The sequence below is a fragment of the Amphiura filiformis genome, chromosome 7, assembly GCF_039555335.1.
Source record: "Amphiura filiformis chromosome 7, Afil_fr2py, whole genome shotgun sequence".
Lineage (NCBI taxonomy): Eukaryota > Metazoa > Echinodermata > Ophiuroidea > Amphilepidida > Amphiuridae > Amphiura > Amphiura filiformis.
Window position 1 is genome coordinate 46,358,912 of NC_092634.1, and position 20,432 is coordinate 46,379,343.

Below are 20,432 nucleotides of genomic sequence, written 5' to 3' on the forward strand. Positions count from 1 at the left end.
AGGAAATTGATTTTACATTGTCCTCACACAATTACTGTTTTAAGAACTAATTACTACATAGTGTCAAAAATATATTGCTTTTGTAATGTAAAAAATAAAGCACTTCCCAGTTAAGTTGTGATTGGTCACATAAACCCTGAAATAAGTACCATATTGACCTAACGCTGTGCTCCTTCCCATATTTTAAATTACATTTCATCATATTTTGTACTGCCCCTTGATATGTAGTGCTCCTTCCCATAAGAAGCACCACTAGACCACATACACACATTTTTTATTTAACATTTAATCTGTAAATTCTTGACTTTCATTACATTTTTAAAATTAAGTCCCCCTCAAGTGACTTGAATTCACTTAAATTAGGTAGAACATCGTACATATGCAGTTATATTCTTTAAGTTGTTTATAAACAATGGAATACAAAAATATGCTATTGTTGTCTTCTTCAAACATATGCAAGATTTTTGCCATTACTTGAACACAAATACATGTTGACTACATAGAACAAAAAGACTTAACCCCCTGAGCACTACCTGCCGATCTAACAGTGCCTCTGATTGGTCAATTACGTGATATCTTCTTTAATCACCAATCAAAATGGAGCTTTGCAAATAATTCACACAATTTTTTGTGTGGTGAAGTTATTCTAACAATGTTGCTGATTGGTCCAATTGATAATGGAAACTTCTTTTTGACCAATAGGCAGGTAGTTCTCATGGGGTTAAAATAGAGCAATATAAAACTAGACTTCTTTACAATAGAACAAAAGATTATTAATAATACACAATAATTGTATTTACAATAATAAAAAAAGAGAATCCAAATTTGCAATTTGCTAACAAAATTGATATAAATTAGCAAACATAAATCATTTTTATACAATTCATTATTAATTTGTAAATGGAGCAATATTTGTCATATGATCTGATACACACAGATCAAAGTTAGATATTACTATTTGTTTGTTTGTTTACCCTCTTTGAATATCCCTCTGTTCTTCCATATGGCCCAGCTACAATATAAAAATACATGAGCATTTCTTTACCTAACTACATGTTTAAATTATTCATTTTTCTGTACCTAGAAGTAAATCATTTAATTCTATGTATCTCATACATAAGGACTGCCTTTCTGTGACATGGGTTTAAGGCAAAATAAAGTAGGTCTCAGAGCTGGTGTGCATGTTCATTTTGCAGAGAGTTTTTAAAACATTAAAAGCATTATTTTGTTAAAAGAATTATGCAATTATACTTGAAATAGAGGTTATCCACTTCACTCATGTGTGACTTTTAACAAAAGACGCTGATTCCTGTAGTATTCCTCATTCAAAGGAATTCAATACACGACCTTGGAGTTACCTGCATGACTTTGGCGGGCTATTTTGAAACAGTCATGGTTACACATGCAGGTACTTCTTTTGAAAGTCCTAAACAAGGACTAGCAGTCGCTGATAGGATATGCAGCTTATAGAACACAGATAACCTCTATTGGTGAAAATAAATTGTGGGATAGGCTTTTACGACATGAGTTCATAAGAATTAGTTTTTTAGCAGCTTCGCCGTCGGACAATGTTGGAACTGTCAACTTTTGTCAGGAGTAGCTCTGACTTCTTCAGGACAAAGTACCTAAGAATAAGACAAGTAGGTCGTCCCTTGCCTACTGATGGTTCTGAAAAGAGCTGTTCAATGAAGATAGCCCTGTCAACAGAGAACAAGCAGACCTCATCTATCTGCTTATGTAAAAGTTTTGGTGGCTCTGAAAAGAGCCATTCACAAAAGCCCAGCCCTTGTCAGCAGAGACCAAGCAGGCCTTGTCTATATCATTGGACATGGGGTGGCCCAAGATGACACTCTGTGGACAAGGGGCAGTCTACATGCAGAACTCCCAATAGTTTTATCCTGAAGAAGTCACTTGGAGAACTCATTGAAATCCTCAATTTGCACCAAAAAGATGTTGTATCAGTCTGGTCAGCAAACACATAAAAACCAAGTTAAGACTTGAAGGTTTATGCTACATTTGATACTACATTTAATGCTTCAATGACACCTTAATGGACAAGGTTTATTCTGTGAAGGATTAACAAAAATAAGTTGAGATTTTTCTGAAATGATTTGATCCTGGGCACAAGTGTAAGCACCACTGATTTGCGTAACATTTTGATCAATATCTCTTACAATTATTTACATCTATAGAAAAACACATTGAAACAATTCTGACCTGTTCCCACGAAATAAGCGTTAAAGTCATAGTTTTGTGACCTCCTTGCTGCTGAATTGATTTTCTTTGTTTTACGGACACCTGTACAAGCCTGTTCTTTGTGAATATTCGCTGTGCATGTTTTGCTCCATTAACAAGGGACATACTACTGGCTTGCAGAATGTTCCACTCACAAAGACACACTACTGTATTGTACAGGTGCACATCATATAAAGAACACCAACTCAGCAGCCAGGAGGTCTCAAAACTACCAACTTGTGACTTTACGCTCAAGGCATAATAAATTATTATGCCTTTAGCATAAAGTACTATAATGTTATTATAATGTACATAGCTGCTGCAATGGCAATCAAGGGAAAATGTTGGAACAATTATTTTATAAATGATCATGCCCTTCTCTGTTCCACTTTTATGTTGACGGATGAGACATTCCAATGCAAATACCAGATACCATGTCTATTGTCATATGTGTATGGTTACAACAGGCCTAATAATACAAATCACAGGCTAACAGAAAGACCTGATATTGATAAGGGGTTTATATTTCCAGCAACCTGCACTGGTTTAGGTAGGACTTGGAACATGTACAAGGATGGATAGAAAATGGTTTCAATTGATCATCTTCAATCAAAACATGTTTTGTTTAAATTGTAAGAAATACTATAGTTACAAATTAAGACTTTTTTGCCTGAAAGCACACTTTACAAAATTGGTGAAAACAATCACATTGCATTTCAGTACAGCTTCCTCTTTATTCTTTGGTTGGCCTATTGGCTGGACGGGGCCATAATGCCCAGAAAGAAAGGGATACATTTTGAAGCTATGATGTACGCATTCCTTACCCACTTCCTCAACCACCTATCCTGGGAAATGTGGGGCACTGGTAGCGATTGTAAGCTGGGATTACATAGGGATTAAACCTGTCCTGTTGATGTGCTCAATCAACTTAAATGTAATTATAATCAAATTAAGTATTTCTTAAAATTAAGTATTTCTTAAATTAAGAATTAAGTATTGGCCAAACTGGAACACTGTGAACACTAGTGGCTCCGCGATAAACACATGCGAATACAGAAGAAAGTATACACACGCCTTACACTGTGTACACGCTTAGTACACTACATGGACGCAACACACATGTTCCAGTTTGGCCAAGAAATACTTAATTTGATTATAGTCAGAACAAAAATTACAGGCCCCATCACTTTCCCACATTCCCCGGGATAGAGGGTTGGGGAACGTACTTGCATAGTGCATTACATGTCACTGAGTGGACTGAGCAGAGCTCTTTAGTTCACTTATTTAGTCCATAGAATACTCACTGTTTCACAATAAGAACCAAGCAAGCTTTTCTGGCTACCTGGTGCGTATTATTATACTATATCAGTGTTACTGTTGTGTCGAATGACCTGTACTGGTACATGTAAATAGAGTATTCTGAACAAAAGTGGTTGCAATTAACATACACATTGACACAGATATTTACCAAGAGGCAGGACATGTAATACACAAATTTTAACATTGCATAGTTTGAAATTAAGTAAATAACAATTACAAATATAGCACCATAATTCATATCTATAGACAGAACCGGGGGTACTCAGTACAAATGACCATACGGGGCGTGCGCAAACATGGGTAGCATTTTCAGCCTTCTGGTATATCAATGACCCCTTTTTCAAAGCCTATTTTGGTATATGAATGGGTCCTTTTTTCAAAATGTTCTCAATTTTTTCGGAAAACAGCCCAATTTTTCCTTAATCTAGCCAAAATTTTCAAAATTTTCCCAAAATTTTCAAAATTTTCCCAAAATTTTGGGAAAATTTGTAAAAATTAAGACAATTTTGGGTAAATTCTGCCAAAAATTTTGACTTTTGGTATATCAATGGGTCCAAATTTCTTGAAAAATTGGTATATTTATGGGTCTACTTCCAAAATCTCAGCGGCACGTCCCTACCAAAACCAAACTTGAGTACCCCCGGAGACAGAACTACTTATTGCTCATGAAGTAGTACAGGGAAGTTATAAAAACATTCTTCTTATGATTTAGTCCTTACATTTTTTGCCAAAAAGGCTAGAAAAGTCTATACTTGATACTTAAATGATTTTGTTCTTTTTTAAACCACCCTGTATAAGGTCTAAAAACCACCCTGTATAAAAGGCCTACAAATGTTATGCTACCCTTGAACATGACTGAGGTTTGTACTCATATACTGTTATGCTTTGAATATATGTGACCATCCACCACAAAGTGGTAGTAAAGTCGGCTATAGATCATTTTCTGTTTATTGCAGATTTTGAAAGAATTCACTTTCAGCTTCAAAATGACACCTCAACCAGCTTCATCGGACATCTGGAAGTGAAGTTATAGTTCATCAAAGGTCAAATTCCTAGTATATTCAACATAGAAATCCAATTACTGTTTTTGATTGTATCTCAAAATGGAAAATGCCGACTTTACGACCAGTTTGTGGTGGATGGGCACATATAGAATTTATTAAAATCATAAAATCGAAAAAAGTAAATAAATATTTGACTCCTAGTAAGAAAGAGCAATATCCATATCATACTATAATGAAAGACAAAGATACAGACAATTTATCGCGTCTGACGTCACCTGTCAATCAAACTCGAGCACGGTTTGTTTACAAGTGTCGTGATGATGACTTGCTGAACGCGGATTTATAACCGGGCGCCTTATTGTTGATTTTGCACCTTTCGACATGCAAACCATCTCAAAAGTTAGGTCTTTATAGTACGAAACTTTCTTTGGTGAAGGCACCATGTCCACAATGCCTAGAAAAGCTGCTTTTTGCCTTGTAAAAGTACGAACTTTTTCGCCATTTGCTGCTATTCCTTTTCTCCGATCAGCACCAGATAGATCGGTCTTCCTTTACGCTGATTAACCTGTGTAAACCAATCAAGGATCGTAATTGACAGTGACATCAGACGCGATAAATTGTTTTTATCTCTGTCTTTAATTATAAGTAATCGCAAGCAACCTATTTTTATTTCAGTGTTGGACACCATTGAAAACAATGCTATGCTCCTTGTGAGTGATTATAGTTTTCAGCATAGTTCTTCAGCAGGGTTCTGATTGGAAAATTGAATCACGTCATCATCATATCAGCACCTCAATCGCTGGTCACGCTGCATAGCATCGTGTGACCTAGTTCTTTTTACACTATAACAAGGCAATAATCAGAAAGAGCATACAGACACCGCTGAAGGAATTTGCTGAATACTATAGTACGACACAGGCTTGACACACATCAAGTTAAAATGGAGTTGAATTTTCACTTTTGTGCTGGAAGTCCGGCTCCAATTTCCATCTATACAAGAGGTCAAATTCCATGTCTCTGAAGTGCCTTGTTATCCTATCACACATCATTGTGATTTAACTTACTTAACTCATCAGATTACCTGTAAAACTGCTAATCATCAGTTCACTCTTGTCATATCCGTAAAGAAAGCTTCTCTTTCAAAAGTCCCACTATGTGCACCAAGCGGAAAGCTTACAGCTCAAATCACGCATACACAGTCAGACTAATGCTTCAACTTCCGTCTTCTAAAACTTTTCCAATGTGTCATGAAGATGGCCTAGATGTGTACGGTGTAATACCTAGTGCCTCTCTGGTCTTATGAAACTTATTTCTGACATAGTTATAAAACTGGTATTCAATTACCATTTCTTCTTTCATAATCTTTTCAGCTTCAGGAGATGGTTTCTTCTTGTGGAGAGTTGTTGTTCTGGACCTGTCCAGGTTAGTATCTTCCCCTGTTAGAAGAAAAAAAAATGTTGAAATTTCTACATCAAAAAACTTAATTAATTTACATCATTAATGATCTAACTGCAGATAATCCCCTGGCGAGTTAGTTAAAGCTGTTAATGTTGTAACATTTCCATAAAAGATCAGTATTTCTTTTCCATAAAATGTTAGCTTTTGCTGTCTGATATGACCCCTTTTAATTTTGAGCCGAACAACTGAGGTAAAGCAAAGAAAACACAGATGTCACCAATGCGTGTCACTTTGTCGGTTGTGCTACAGCACAGGCCTTAGATGTGTATGTACCATCCCGCACACGCCGTGTACGTACAAGCATTCGACTAATATTTCCATCGTAATAATAAAACGATGGCTCCTGCATTTTATTCAAAATCTAAAATTTTGACAAAACTACAGCACCTAAAGCCTTGATTTTTGCAGGGGATGTTAGTTTAACAAAGTACAGTACAATTGTGTAAAAAACAGAATTTTGAAAAATATTGAGGGCATCCTCCTCAGCAATGTTACAATATGGCTTTAACCTCAAATGACCTTGAAATTACCTTAACATTTTGTGACACATACTGATACTATAGTTACTCTCCCACAAATTTTAAATAAAAAAAATAATAATGATAAAAAACAAACTATGTACCCTTATAACCCTGTAGCCTTAATAACCATAGACAAATACCTAGATCGCTAAAGGACCAATCACATGGACAAGCTAGCTGGAGGAATGGCCACTATATGCAAATTAGGAGATTTATGTTTATATCTGTGATGTCATGATGCATCGAAAATAATGAATCGCAAGTGACCTAGATTGAGTAGCAAACTGCGATGCGATACCAACTAAATTATGCCCTGGTAGGGGAGACAAAGATTGGGAAAAAAGACACACTACTGTTATTCGGAACTTTCTGACCTGTACACGCCCAGTCATAAACACAATATGATAAAATTTGTGGTCTATCCATTGGTTCGCTTCAAGTTCGGTAGTGACGTCAATGATTTTCTGCGATTGCGTCACAAGCGTGCTGGCAACCGCTCTCTCACACGTGCATGTACACACTTTGCGATTATCTTTACTTGCATGATTCGATACTGCAGCCAGCGAAATATGCATATATACGTCACTACCAAACTTAGGTGAACCAAATTATATATCCATGCACCTTTAAGGCCACTTACCAACAGGATGTAGATAATGCTCCAAGGCACCTTTAAACATTGATGGTAGCAGTCTATCTAACACACTCAATGAGTCCTCAAGTTCTTCCAGGATGCCCACAAATAAATATTCCTTTTCTACATTTCTAATAGCTTGGTTCAGGGCCAACTTAGATGGGATCCTTAAACAACATAAGGAATAAGAAAATGATGGTGTAGTTCATGCACATAATTATAATAAACACCTCAAATAAAGAAAGTCTGCACTTATGTAACCCGTCCTACACCAAACCTGATCTTGTTATGACAATTTTGATTGATAAGGTTGTGTGTAGAATCTTGTTAGCTCCAATTTGACTCTAAATTGACAAAGATTGATACCAGTATATGAAAGTTGGTATATTTTCAAAAGTTGCAAATCAAAACTATGCACGCAGTCAAAATTGCGAAGCGTGGTCAAGCTTGCTTGCTTGCGAAGGGCCGAATCATGCAATTATGACACGAAAAAGAGAAAATCCTTTCTTTTATTCTCCAAATATTAGCAGGTAAGGAATGAAATCAAGAAAACTTGACCGCCGGTCCGTCCGGTTGAAGTCGGTTTCGATTGTTTTCAGTGGCGGCGCCAGGATTTTTTTCGGGGCATTTGGGGACAAAGTGAATTTCAGGGAGGCAAAATCAACAAATTTTGCACAAAATTACCGCAAAAAATGGAAATTTTCGTCATTTTGGGTTTTTTCGGGGCAACAGTTCTGACTGGGGGCATTTTCCCCGTGGCGCCGCCACTGATTGTTCTAAACAATGGGACGCGGTAACCGCCAGTCAACTGGCGGTCGAGTTTTGATTTCAACCTTAAGGTAAGTATGAAATAAGAAATGTGTAACTACATTTACACAGTGTTTGTATAATGATTCAGAAGCAGAAATACAGGGATGCTGTCTGTCAATTTATTATAAACTGAATTATTGGATAGGCTTTATTACTGGATACACCATTCAATTTGATGAGACATGCAATGCCCAAAAGCAGTGTGGCCTACTTGTCCGGTATTGGTCAGAAGAGAGAAATAAGATCAGTGTTAGATTCCTACAGACAATATTCTTTGGACATACCAGGGGGTGTGATGTTGCCAAGGAAATTATAAAAACTCTTCAAGAATCAGACTCAGGGGTGAGAGTGACCACAGACAAAAAAGTCTGAAAAACTGAAATTTGGAAAGTTCCTATACTTTTGGAAAGCGGAAGTGCAGAAAAAGAGATCAAAATCAAGATCAAAAAGTCTGAATTCAGATTTTAATCTGAACCCTCACACCCCTCATATAATAAGCTTGTCATCAGATGGACTAAAATGCCAACAAAATTATATAGAGTACAGTCAATACAACACTCCAAGAAGGGCTCCCTGGACTCATGATGTTCATTCCATCCATGTAACATACATGTTGTGCATAACACATTTAGAGCAGGGCTTAAAGCATTTGGAGAATGCTGAGGAACTAGCTATAGACCTTTTCTATTGGTTGAAGGGCTCTTGTTCTCGCAGATATGATTACATCAACATGTTGATTGATCTTCAGCTGGATGATGACATATTCATACACTTAATTACACTCATTCCTGCACTAGACAGAATAGTTAAGAAGTGGCAAGCAATCAAACAGTACTTCCTCCTTCAAGAATTGCCCAAGCTAGCTGCACAGGAAAGGACAGTGAAAGCCCAGGAGAAAAATGAGAGATACAGGAAAATAAGATGCACAAGGTTGCAACAGAAAGCCTTCCTAGCCCAATTGGCTTTTCATGTATCTGTAGAGCCAATTTTCCAGAGAATTCCACACAGAAGGGCTACAGAATCATTTGTTGCGTGATGCTATGTGTGAGCTGCTGATATTGACAATGGGTTGCTTCATTAATAAGAGCCTAGTGCTGAAAGACAAAGCAGGAAAACACCTGCTCACAGTTGAGTACACCAAGGCAGACAATCAGCTATCCATGTCACGGATGAAGATTGATGAAAAGACAAGATCTGCACTATCCATTATGTCTTCTGACCAACAGAAGATACCAATGCATTGTATGAAGGAGTTCTATATGGCGACCACTAAGCATCTCGTAGCCTACTTGCCAATAGACAATAAGCTTCTGAGACATGTCTCTTACCTACATCCAATTCTCAGAAAGAGTGACCATGGCGAGCAGGCTATTTGTTTACTGCAGATGATACTGGTTGGCTCAGCAATGTGGTTGCCAGTTCATTTTGCAAGAAGATCAGGGGCAGCAGTAAGAACTCCAGCTATCAGAAATGCATCTCAATCAAAGATTAATAAGTCGGCCATCACTGACCACGTCATGGAGAGAGATCAGTCATATCATAGACTGGGAAGAGGCTAAGGTGGTAGGCAATGAAGCTGACAGATACAAACGTTGGATAAAGGAAGCAATACCGATCAGGAAACGAGACAATGTCATGAACAGAGACGAGGGGCAATACAATCTTAGTTATGCATTTGATGGTCTTCTAGCAAAAAAAACTGTCAAACCGCATTGCTGAGCAACCAGTTTCATCTGCAGTAAACAGAAGATTGCCGCAACAACAATAGTGTTAAGAAAGAAGTCTGCTAGACTTTGAAAGATCCACAGTGAGTACTACTGTATACGCTGAAATTTTTCGCGGTGGTTTAATTTTCGCGGATTTCGCTGATCAAGAGGCATCCGTGAAAATAAAACCCCGAAAACATGATAATTAAGCATTTTACTATGTTATTCTATTGAGGAGATATCCACAACCGCGAATTTAACAACCCGTGAAATTGTCAATGATACATGAAACCGTGAAAATATATTCCCGCGAAAATATTGGCGTATACAGTACTTTATTGGACTCTACTATCATGTCCGAGTCCTAAAATCTTGGTAGCTTACCTGCAGTATTTATGCTGGCCACAGAAAAACGGCACGATATAAAATGCTTTCTTGCCTGTACACTCAGCTTTTTGTTTTAATACGCACTCATCAAAAGTCTGTTAAAGAAATGAAAAAAATATCAGAAATCATTATGTAACATATCTAAAGTGTTGTTCTTTTTCTCAAGAGGTCACTGACATCTGAGCCATAGCCACAGGGTTTGGCAAGTCGACAAAAAAGTCCACTTTTCAGGTGGAAAATGTTAAAATGTACCCAAGAAAGTCCAAATTAGAACAAACTAGTGGAATATGAAGACTGCCAATTGCCACCCCTCCACCAAGTCACATTACTGAACTCCTTTCCAGTTCCGAGAATTATACTTGCAACCTCAGACGGATGAAATAATGATGGAAATTTAGGCAAATTTATACAACTGAGCTACCATATTACCATATTTACTATTACATAACTCATACAAAGATTCTTATCATTTGATTGGTCAATTACTATCGATTATTCTTGCTATTTATAGAAAAAGACTATTGCATTCCGCGCCTGTGCAATAGTACTTTTTCCATTGCACTGACGCGCAGCTAACATGGCAACGCTGGCAGACGCGAGCGGAGCGCACGGAGACTACCCAGACTCGCCGATTCTAGGTATGGGTGTCGCCTCTGAAATCAACACAGTATGTAATACTTTTTAATTTCTTTTGTTTTTCTGGTGATTTATAAAATTAAGTGGAAGAAATTTTTTTTTTATATGAGTTATACAAAACAAATGTTGAATATTTTTATTCGTTTTATGGAAAGAATTTTTTCATTTGGTTAAGTATTAACCGTTCCATTCAACTCGGCAAAGCCTTGTTCAATGGAACAGTCCATATTTCACCTCATGAAAATATTCTTACCATTGTGCTCATAAACATTTAATATTTGTATACTACAATTTTTAAAAATTCCACACCCTCCCCTCCTGCAAAAACATCCTGGCTACGGACCAAGGGTTTTTTCAACCGGACGAGACAACATGCAGACACTCTCCACAAAAACATTATTTGGAGTTTGCGCAACTATATTACTGATACAGGCGGCTGACTTTTTTATGGAGGGTATTTGCCGTTTGTCTCTTTCATCAAAAAAAAAACTCCTTTAGAGGCATATATGCTTGTAGAAGGAATTCTACGATATTAAATGAAGAAGGGAGCAAAGAAAATTTAGTTGAAGCAAGATTTGAACCGGCGACCTCTAGTAAGTCCAAAAAAAAAAAAATAATGGTTTGTCTCAAAGCTCACGAGTGGTTTGAAAACAAATGCGAAATGCAATTTTTTTTTTTTTTTTATTCCCGACTTTTTTCATGGTATTTGGAGAAAAAAAAATCTGATTTTCGTCTAATTTTTTGGTTAAAAAAAAATTTTGAAATAAAAAAAAACTGTTATTTAGACCTTTTTCCAAATGTGACTCCTCGCCACAACTGAGCCCGGATGTCGCCAGTGCCACTATTGAGATATGCTCCATCGAACTTAACAATAAACAATAGGAAACAAAGGATTTATTGACTGTTTTATTGATTTTTCACTACTTAAATGTCAAGTACTATAGACATGATATACATCATTTTAAAGCTAATTTAAAGCAGAATATTTTGGTTGAATATCTCAAAAATGATGATTGGCGACTTCGGGCTCAGTTGTGACGAGGAGTCACAAATCTCACAATTTACAAATGCTGCAAGCTTTGAGACAAACCTTTTTTTTTTTGGCCTAAGATAACTGATTAAAAATCATTGTTTTTACCTGGTACCTTTCTTCTTCTGGTCCACTGAACCTATTCTTATCAGTTTGCTTGCCATCTCCAAACCTTTTAAAGTAGTACTGTGATACCATCCTAGCAAAAGGATCTCGTATTATGTTGATGTACACAGGGGGTTTGCCACCGTAACTACAAGAAAACAAAATGGTTACATTATTAATTTAAACAGTTTTTATTTTTTAAAGCAGTACTATGTGAAATGCTTACTCCTGATTCTAGAAAAATACAGCACTAATTTTTAGGATTATAAAATATTATTCTGTTTTGCCAAATAAAACATAGCTCAATCATAATCCACTAGTTGGAACAAACTGGCAATATCTACTTACTTACAACAACAACAATCACAATAACAACAACAAAATGTTTGTGTTTTTAATATGCAAATTGTTAGCTTGTGTTCATGTCATACTCTATTAATGATTTTAAAATACATTGAATTTGTATCCATTTTGAATTCTTTAATGTGTATGACGTGAACATAAATGTGACATCAAGAGGAATGAGTCGCATGTCGACCCTGGTTGAAAATGAGTTTTTCACATGTTTCTAAAGAGGACATTTAGGGCTTTCAAAGACTGAAAATCCCATGTTGATACAACCTTTCTTTGCAAAGTTACATCAATTTATCAATCGCTGAAAACAATATAAAACAAAAGAATTTTAACACTTTCTTTGTTAATATCTCGAAATCAATATTAGCGACATCCGACTCATTTCCCTTGATCGTGTCACAAATGATCACTTTGCAAATTTAAAACACAAAACAAATTTTATTGTTGTAAGTCAACCATGAATGATTTTAGCTTTTAGCTCTAGGTCCAGAGATACTCCAAAACCGAAAAAATAAGTAACTTGTTTTTTTTTAATTCAAGTATAGTCCCACACCTCAATTTTGAAAAATTTTCCCCCCCAAAAGGGGTGGGACTATACTCGAGTCAGCACGGTTTATAATATATCACACTCATATCAATTATATCTATATTTAATATAGCTTTTAATTGTTTAATTCAAGTATAGTCCTACGGTCTCCTACCCCTCAATTTTGAAACATTTTCACCTAAAAAGGGGTGGGGCTATACTCCAGTCAGCACGGTAAGTATAAAAAGGGGTGGGGCTATACTCGAGTCAGCACGGTAAGTATATCACACTTATATCAATTATATCTGTATTATAGTTTATTATTATGATGCATGGATATTATCACATAACTCTCAGACAGATATGGGATCTATGAGATTCACCCAATGACTCACTAATTGAAATAAGATCCACCTAATGGTCCAATACATTATTATGGCAACTGCTAGTGCTAGCTACTATCATATCAATTACACACTTCAGTAGTTTCTGTATACGAAGTCTATGGTAAAGCCATGATTTCTCCATGTTACAAAATTTTAAATCTTGTGTTACAAATTGGCAGATTAATTGGACGATTTTCATGATTTTCCGTTTTCCACAATAAAGCACTGAAAAGTAAATTTTGTCTTAAACTTAATTGTAGTAAGGCCAGAGACTTGCATCGAAGGCCTAGAATTAATACTAGAATATATTGTTTAAATGGTTGATTACTGCTAAATGATCACTTTTCTTTTAATATTTTATTTTGCAAATCAACACAAAAGGTAGACATTTTGCACAGTTTTTCACTATTTTGTGGCATTTTCAAATATCCGTGTGCAAACCCCGAATTCTGTGAATTTTTCTGTCACTATTTTGTGGCATTTTCAAATTTCTGAGCAAACCCAGAATTCCGTGATTTTTACTGTTTTTCCGTATCACAGAGAAATCATGGCTTTAGTCTATGGTATCAGCAGCCATAAGTCACATCACTTGAAGCTATAATTTATACCAGATAATTAGTGTCAGATTTATGATACTTTGTAATATTTTGAGTTAATTGGTATACCCCGTGAAAAAATGACACATGTCTTTCTGGAGTGTATAAGAGCAGTAGCGTAGCCAGCGGTGGGGCAGGTGGGGCAGAGTGCCCCCCCCTGACAAAAAATGAAAGTAAAAGTGCCCCTCTGACAAAAAAATGAAAGAGAAAATCAGGAGGGCAAAGGAAAAGAAAAAGGGCAAGAGCCCCTTTTCTAGCAAAATTCAGGACCAAAATAGTGTAAAATACAAACAAATTCCGCGCTACGCGCACACATTGTAAGGATAAAGCCCTTTTCAGCCGGATAATGGGCGAAAATAGTGTAAAATACAATTGTTTTCGCGCTGCGCACACACATCATCCCAATAAGCCTTTTTTCGAAAAGCTCGAAGACATACAGTCTCTATGTATTGTATGATGCAATTGCATTTTTTTCGTCTGATCCCCCAAAATTTTATTTTGCTCCCCCTGACCAAGAAAGATGGTATAAGAGACTCATTTCATTCTTGGGTTTTATATTTGTAATGTGACAAGAAGTGCATGGGCACTGGATGCAGTGTATCCACTAACCAGGCTCCACTGAATGGGCAAAATTTTGCGGAGCATTAAATTTCCAAGCTTTACACGCTCAATACAGCTACCAAAAAAACACACACAATGTTATTTTATGTAGAGGTGTATGAACATTTAAGCAATAGACACCCAAGGATAGCATTTACAGTTTCAGGACAGGTTTTTTACATGTTTTACCGGGGGGTGGGCCTGTACACCATCTGCGATAATCAACTTTTGAAAAGCACCCTAAACAAGGATTTAACCCTTGGCTAAAACAATACCCTAAACAGGTGTTTTCACACCCTAAACAGGGATTTTATTCCTTGCAGCAAATTTCATACCCTAAATTTCATTTCCGCGTATTAGCAATTGCAATTTTGCTACCCTTTTTCCAATATTTCATGTTTTTGACACCCTAAGCGTGTTACTGCAGCGATCGTGCCTACCCACTAAAAAACTACCCTTTTACGCGTTTTTATTATCGCCGATGGTGTACAGGCCACAATGGGAGTGACCCCCCGGATGTTTTATGTATGCCTGAAAAGGTAATCACTGATGCTCAATTCTAAGGAAGGCAAGGCCCTAAATCTATGAACAAATCTAAACATTGTTGCTAAGTACTCATCAGATACAAGGCCCCTGATAAGATAATACACAACACCTAAATGACACAACCCTGGAGGAAGAAAACAAACCACACTGATAAAGTAACAAGAATTTGATACACATGATATCAACTCGGTCATGATGAGACAATCATACTATACTGCTCCAATATTATCCTTACACTTGGAAAAATAATCACAATTTCAAAACTGAACAATATTGGGGTAAATTTGTTTTTTTAATAGATGCACTATCTAATCCTGCACATTATGACACCACATTGAATATAATGTGACCTCAAGAAGTAAAGTTACAAGCAATTGAATAGACGAAGGTCCAGTTTTAAAAGTGACAAACTGGCCTACATTTGTATACAAGGCGCAAAAAGATTCCAACAAGGGCAACGAAGAGACAACACAGTTTCTTCAAAAGCGTTATTAAAAGCAGTTTTTATTTCATTTTTTACTTCTCTGTACTTTTCATAACTTGCGTTTTATTTGTCAGCTCTTTTCTTTCCATTTTCGTTTGTTCCTTTGGTTTTAAATTAAAGCCAATCGCATAAATTAGCCATTCACCACTCTCAAACCAGATGTCTAGTCTGTGGCATTTTGAATAGGCCAGCTTGTCACTTTTAAAGCTGGACCTTCGTCTATTCAAATGTTTGTAACTTTGCTTCTTGAAGTCACATTGGATTCAATGTGGTATCATAATGTGCAGAATTAGAGAGTGCATCTATTAAAAAAACCAAATTTACCCCAATATCGTTCAGTTTGGAAATTGTGATTATTTTTCCAACTGTAAGGATACTTTATTGGCGCAGTATACATGTAAAAACGCATCCTTACAGCCTTTTCGTTCTCACAGGAATTCAATATGCCAACATTGTGACATTCAAGCCCACAACATCTGTTAGCCAACTATAAGTGGAGTTCGGAGTGGGAGTGGGGAGTTCTTTGTTTTGAATTAAATAGGATGTAGGATGCTGAAAACATACTAAAAAATATACTAAATTTGATGAAAAATACACCCAAAAATATACTAATTTTTGATCATTTCTGTTCAAAATTACAGTATATTTGCGCAATTTTGGAAACATTTTTGCAAATTTTTTTTGCAAATTTTGCTAAAAAACAGAGACAAATCTGCACTTTCACAGACCAGTTTTTTGAAAATTGTGGCCCAAAGAAAAAGTTATACCAAAAAACATTATGCAGGGGAGCAATTGGAGATGAATAGCTGCCCTGGGTAATGTTTTTCATAAGTATGATTGCATATATACACAACATTACACAGGGGAGCTATTGGACATAGATCAATGCATTGAATGCAACACTGGTTATCTCCAATAGATGCCTTGGTTAGTGTTATTCATTTAAGCATGATTGCATTTATACACAACATTACTCAGGGGAGCTATTGGAGATATGGCAGTGCTGCCCTGAGCTTTAAACATGTGATATATTATGATATAAATAATAAATTATAGACTACTTTCTCAGTATGTATTTGCCACAGGTACTACTATGAATGCTACAAGTACAACATAATTGTCATACAATGGATAGAGATGTCAATGAACTCGACTGGCTGATTGTGAATTTATTTTAAAAGAAATAAGGGTAATGCATTATCCTTTACACCCAAATAGTGTCCGAGGCAGTAAAAACGTAAGTAATGGGTGAGGCACAGCCGAACCCATTATTTAAACGTTTTTACCCGGGCGTTTTTACTGCCGAGGACACATTATTTGTGTGTAAAGGATAATGCTGCACCCTTTATTTCTATTCTCTTGAGAAAATATCACATTTTTTGCCCAAATATTTCAAGCTGTTTACCTCAAGGTGGAGCACCTACGCGTAGCCAAAGCGTAAGTGATAGCAAGTATTGCAGAACGCGTAACCAAGCGTAATGCTTTGCGTAGAATGCGTAGCAACACTAATATACTGCATCACGCTTTGCAGTGTGCTGTGATGCGAGAAAAACAAAGTTTGTTGCCCTGGCCACTTTATTGCTAATTATAATGGTCTTTCACGTGACGCGTTTCAACAAATCACAGTGCACGATTTTGAATAATGGGTTGTGGGGGTAATAGAATATATTATAATAAGCCCTACATTTTTGCAATATTAGAATTGAATCGGTCCTATACAGAGTGCAACTATATAAAATTAACCCCAACCCTACCCATGGTTTTTTGCTATCGGATGGGAAAGAAGAAACAAACAAGGAGAAGGTTACGAAAGAAGTCACTTGGAACCCCCGGGATTAGAACCCGGGACCCCTCGCATGCCACGCACATGATCACTGACCTGTAGCTACCGAGTTTAGGCTGCCCCGGGCAGCAATTCCCTGGGTATATATGACTTAAAATAATTTAGAGCTAATTTAGCACTACTTTCTGGCTCTGTTGCTATTTACACGCTTCGGTTGAACGGCGCCTGCTCGGGCTACGCGCTCGCTAAGTCCGTGAGGGCCACAAACTGCGGCTAAGGCTAATTGCGTCATCAAGTCACGTGGAATGCATGCACACATAATAGTGAGCTTTAGTGAGACATGGTTGGGTTAGGGTTAAGCAGGCCTAAATCTAGGAAAAATGTGTTAATATAAAATGTCTTTTTATTTCATTTTTATATTTGGAGTTTACTGCGAGTCAGAGGGGAGCCTGAGCTGGCAGTATTTGTAAGTACTTTATTGAGAAAAGCAACATATTGTCATACAATGGATAGAGATGTCAATGAACTCATAGTCATATAGCTGATTGTGAATTTGTTATATTATAATACGTCATGTTTGCAATATTAGAATTGAATCAGTCCTATACAGGGTCCAAATTCTATAAAATTAATGTCTTTATTTCTTTTTTCATATTTGGAGTTTACTGCTAGTCAGAGGGGAGCCTGAGCTGGCAGTTTTTTGTAAGTACTTAAATATTGAAAAAAATAAAGCCCACACTCACAGGGACTCACATGGGGGGGGGGGGGGGCTCATAATTATTGCACAGCCCCTTAACATTTTAAGTATATGTGAATTATATTACAATACATGTACAATGACAAAGTCAAAGGTTCATGTGTATGATGAGGTGTAAAATAATAGGGATTATGTTGCACACAAAGAAATATATGCTTTTAAGCTTCTGAGCAGCTGATAACCAAGTATCATATAATATAAATGTACATTGTAGGACAGTTGGTAATTCTAATATCCATACCTACTCATACCTATGCTCAGGCACCTACTGTGACCAAACTCTTAAAATTGCAACTTCCTGAACCAAATCTTAAAGCACTAGAAACCCAGTACGACCAAACACTCCAGACATTTGCATTGCCTCCGACTCCTAAAACCCTTTGGCTTAGCCTGTAGGCCTACATGTATATTTAGTAAGTGCATTGCTAACTGGCAAACTTTGTGAGGCTCAGTTTTGCGTTTTTCCTTGTATAAGGCAAGTGGGATGGCAAAGGCCAAATTTTTTTTTTACCATTGAACTAAAAAACTTTAGTACAAGTGCAATAACTGCAAAATTTGGGAATTGGATTATTTTGGTACAGGCCTCAATGTGATGTACAAAACAAAATGTGAAACATTCTGACCACCTACCATTAAACAAGTGAAAAACATGTATAGAAAATATGGTTTTTTTTCAGGTTTCAGTTCTTTTCAATGCATGTGAACATTTGTAAGTCCAGTGTTACGAGTCGTACTTGACTCAAGGCCAAAATCACCTTTTACCCGAACTCACATGAATGCACAACACAAATACACTGTTTGATTAAGCTAACAAAATCTAAGTCTTTAATTGAAAGCACGTTATTATTGGTACAATATATGACAACAAATGCACATACACAATAATCAAATATAATCACTCTTTATCTATTTAGTACTTAGCCAGCATTCTTCTTCTTGGTGATCATAAAGTTCTTGCAATGTTCTAGACGGCTGATGTATATATCCTTAATCACTTGTCCTGCGAAAATCAGCGAAGTCCTTTGTACACTTGCATTGATAAATATCCTTGCTCTTAAAATCCTCACACAAATATGGCGTTGCTTTCTCCTTGCGCTATCTCCTTGCGCTGCCCTCTAAACTTAGCTCCTTGCGCTGCTTTCTCCAAACTTGGTGCTATTTCCACCTTTCACACAATATCTTCAGGGAGCAGGACTGCGATGCAGTTGTCCCCACTTATATTGACAGTTGCGTTGAATTAAAACACCAGACTTCAGCAAGTCGACAGAACAATATATTTTCCTTTCTTGGAAGAAGTACGTTCTTTGACGTATTCTAGATCTTCTCCGACAACACTGGTAAATAGTAGTACTTTGACTACATCAAATATTTCTGGTTTGCAATTTCCTTTCTGTGAAGGAATTGGACTGTAAGCATATGTGACTCCTCGCCACAACTGAGCCCGGATGTCGCCAATCATCATTTTTGAGATATTCAACCAAAATATTCTGCTTGAAATTAGCTTTAAAATGATGTATATCATGTCTATAGTACTTGACATTTAAGTAGTGAAAATCAATAAAACAGTCAATAAATCCTTTCTTTCCTATTGTTTATTGTTAAGTTCGATGGAGCATATCTCAATAGTGGCACTGGCGACATCCGGGCTCAGTTGTGGCGAGGAGTCACATATTAGCTAGCTAGCTCAGATCAACACTACCAACTGTGACAATAATTGTGTTTACATTTTCTTATATATCAAGCAATGGGAAATCCCAAGTATTAATAGCCAAATGTGATCTTGGGAATTCCTAAGCCTTAATTATAACATTAACCTTTCTCATTACATCACTTCCTTAGGGGAATTCCATTACATCATTTTCAGGGGGTTTCCAAATATTCCAAATTAGAGATGATTCACTTGTTTTGCTCAATTTGAGAGGGGAATTCCCCCAAAATGTCATCACTCATGTAACTTTGTAAACGAAGATAAATCATCAAATTAAATTACTCAGGGCACATCACAACAGTGATAATTTCAAATAAATAAACACATTGTGTATGTACACGCGCCAACAGGTACGTTATTGCATGGACACATACTGGATGCGGGGCAGTGTTCTAGCCACGCCGGTCGGGGATATCCGGCACAGGGTCTTCCCGACCTGCACTAAGCTTAAATACATATTTGTCACCGACCGACACAAAAAACTTTGGAGTAACTACAGAATACCTGGCTCAGGGTGCCTAACCCTAACCCTAACCTAACCCTAACCCTAACGCTGTGTTGGGAGGTGAGGTGGGTATTCTGTAGTTATGCCAAAACGTTGAAATCACAGAAAATGCACAAGTTAAAACCATAAAACCAAGATGCTGTTTTTTTTTGGTTTATTACAATTAAGGGATGAATTTATCCGAATAGGGCGATTAAGAGATGAATCCGTGGTGTAGCTGTGTATAAGTAAGGCGAGAGAACAGCTACACCATGGATGAATGGTGTAGCCCTTAATCTCCCTAGGCTACATGGATGAATTCATCTCTTAATCTCCCTCCTTACACACACTCAGCTACTAAA

The 20,432-nt window shown here is 36.9% G+C and overlaps 1 protein-coding gene across 1 annotated transcript in view; it reads right to left on the reverse strand.

Annotated features, from left to right (window-relative positions):
- Positions 1 to 3,850: 3,850 nt before the first annotated feature.
- The window catches only part of LOC140157249 (uronyl 2-sulfotransferase-like), a 31,163-nt gene continuing 14,581 nt past the window's right edge, over positions 3,851 to 20,432 (reverse strand). The window contains exons 5-8 of the mRNA XM_072180376.1: positions 11,850 to 11,994; positions 10,073 to 10,170; positions 7,179 to 7,339; positions 3,851 to 5,995 (exon numbers count right to left, since the gene is read on the reverse strand). Coding sequence (XP_072036477.1) covers positions 5,805 to 5,995; positions 7,179 to 7,339; positions 10,073 to 10,170; positions 11,850 to 11,994 — 595 coding nt within the window. The 3' untranslated portion in view covers positions 3,851 to 5,804. The remainder of the gene's footprint in view (positions 5,996 to 7,178; positions 7,340 to 10,072; positions 10,171 to 11,849; positions 11,995 to 20,432) is intronic.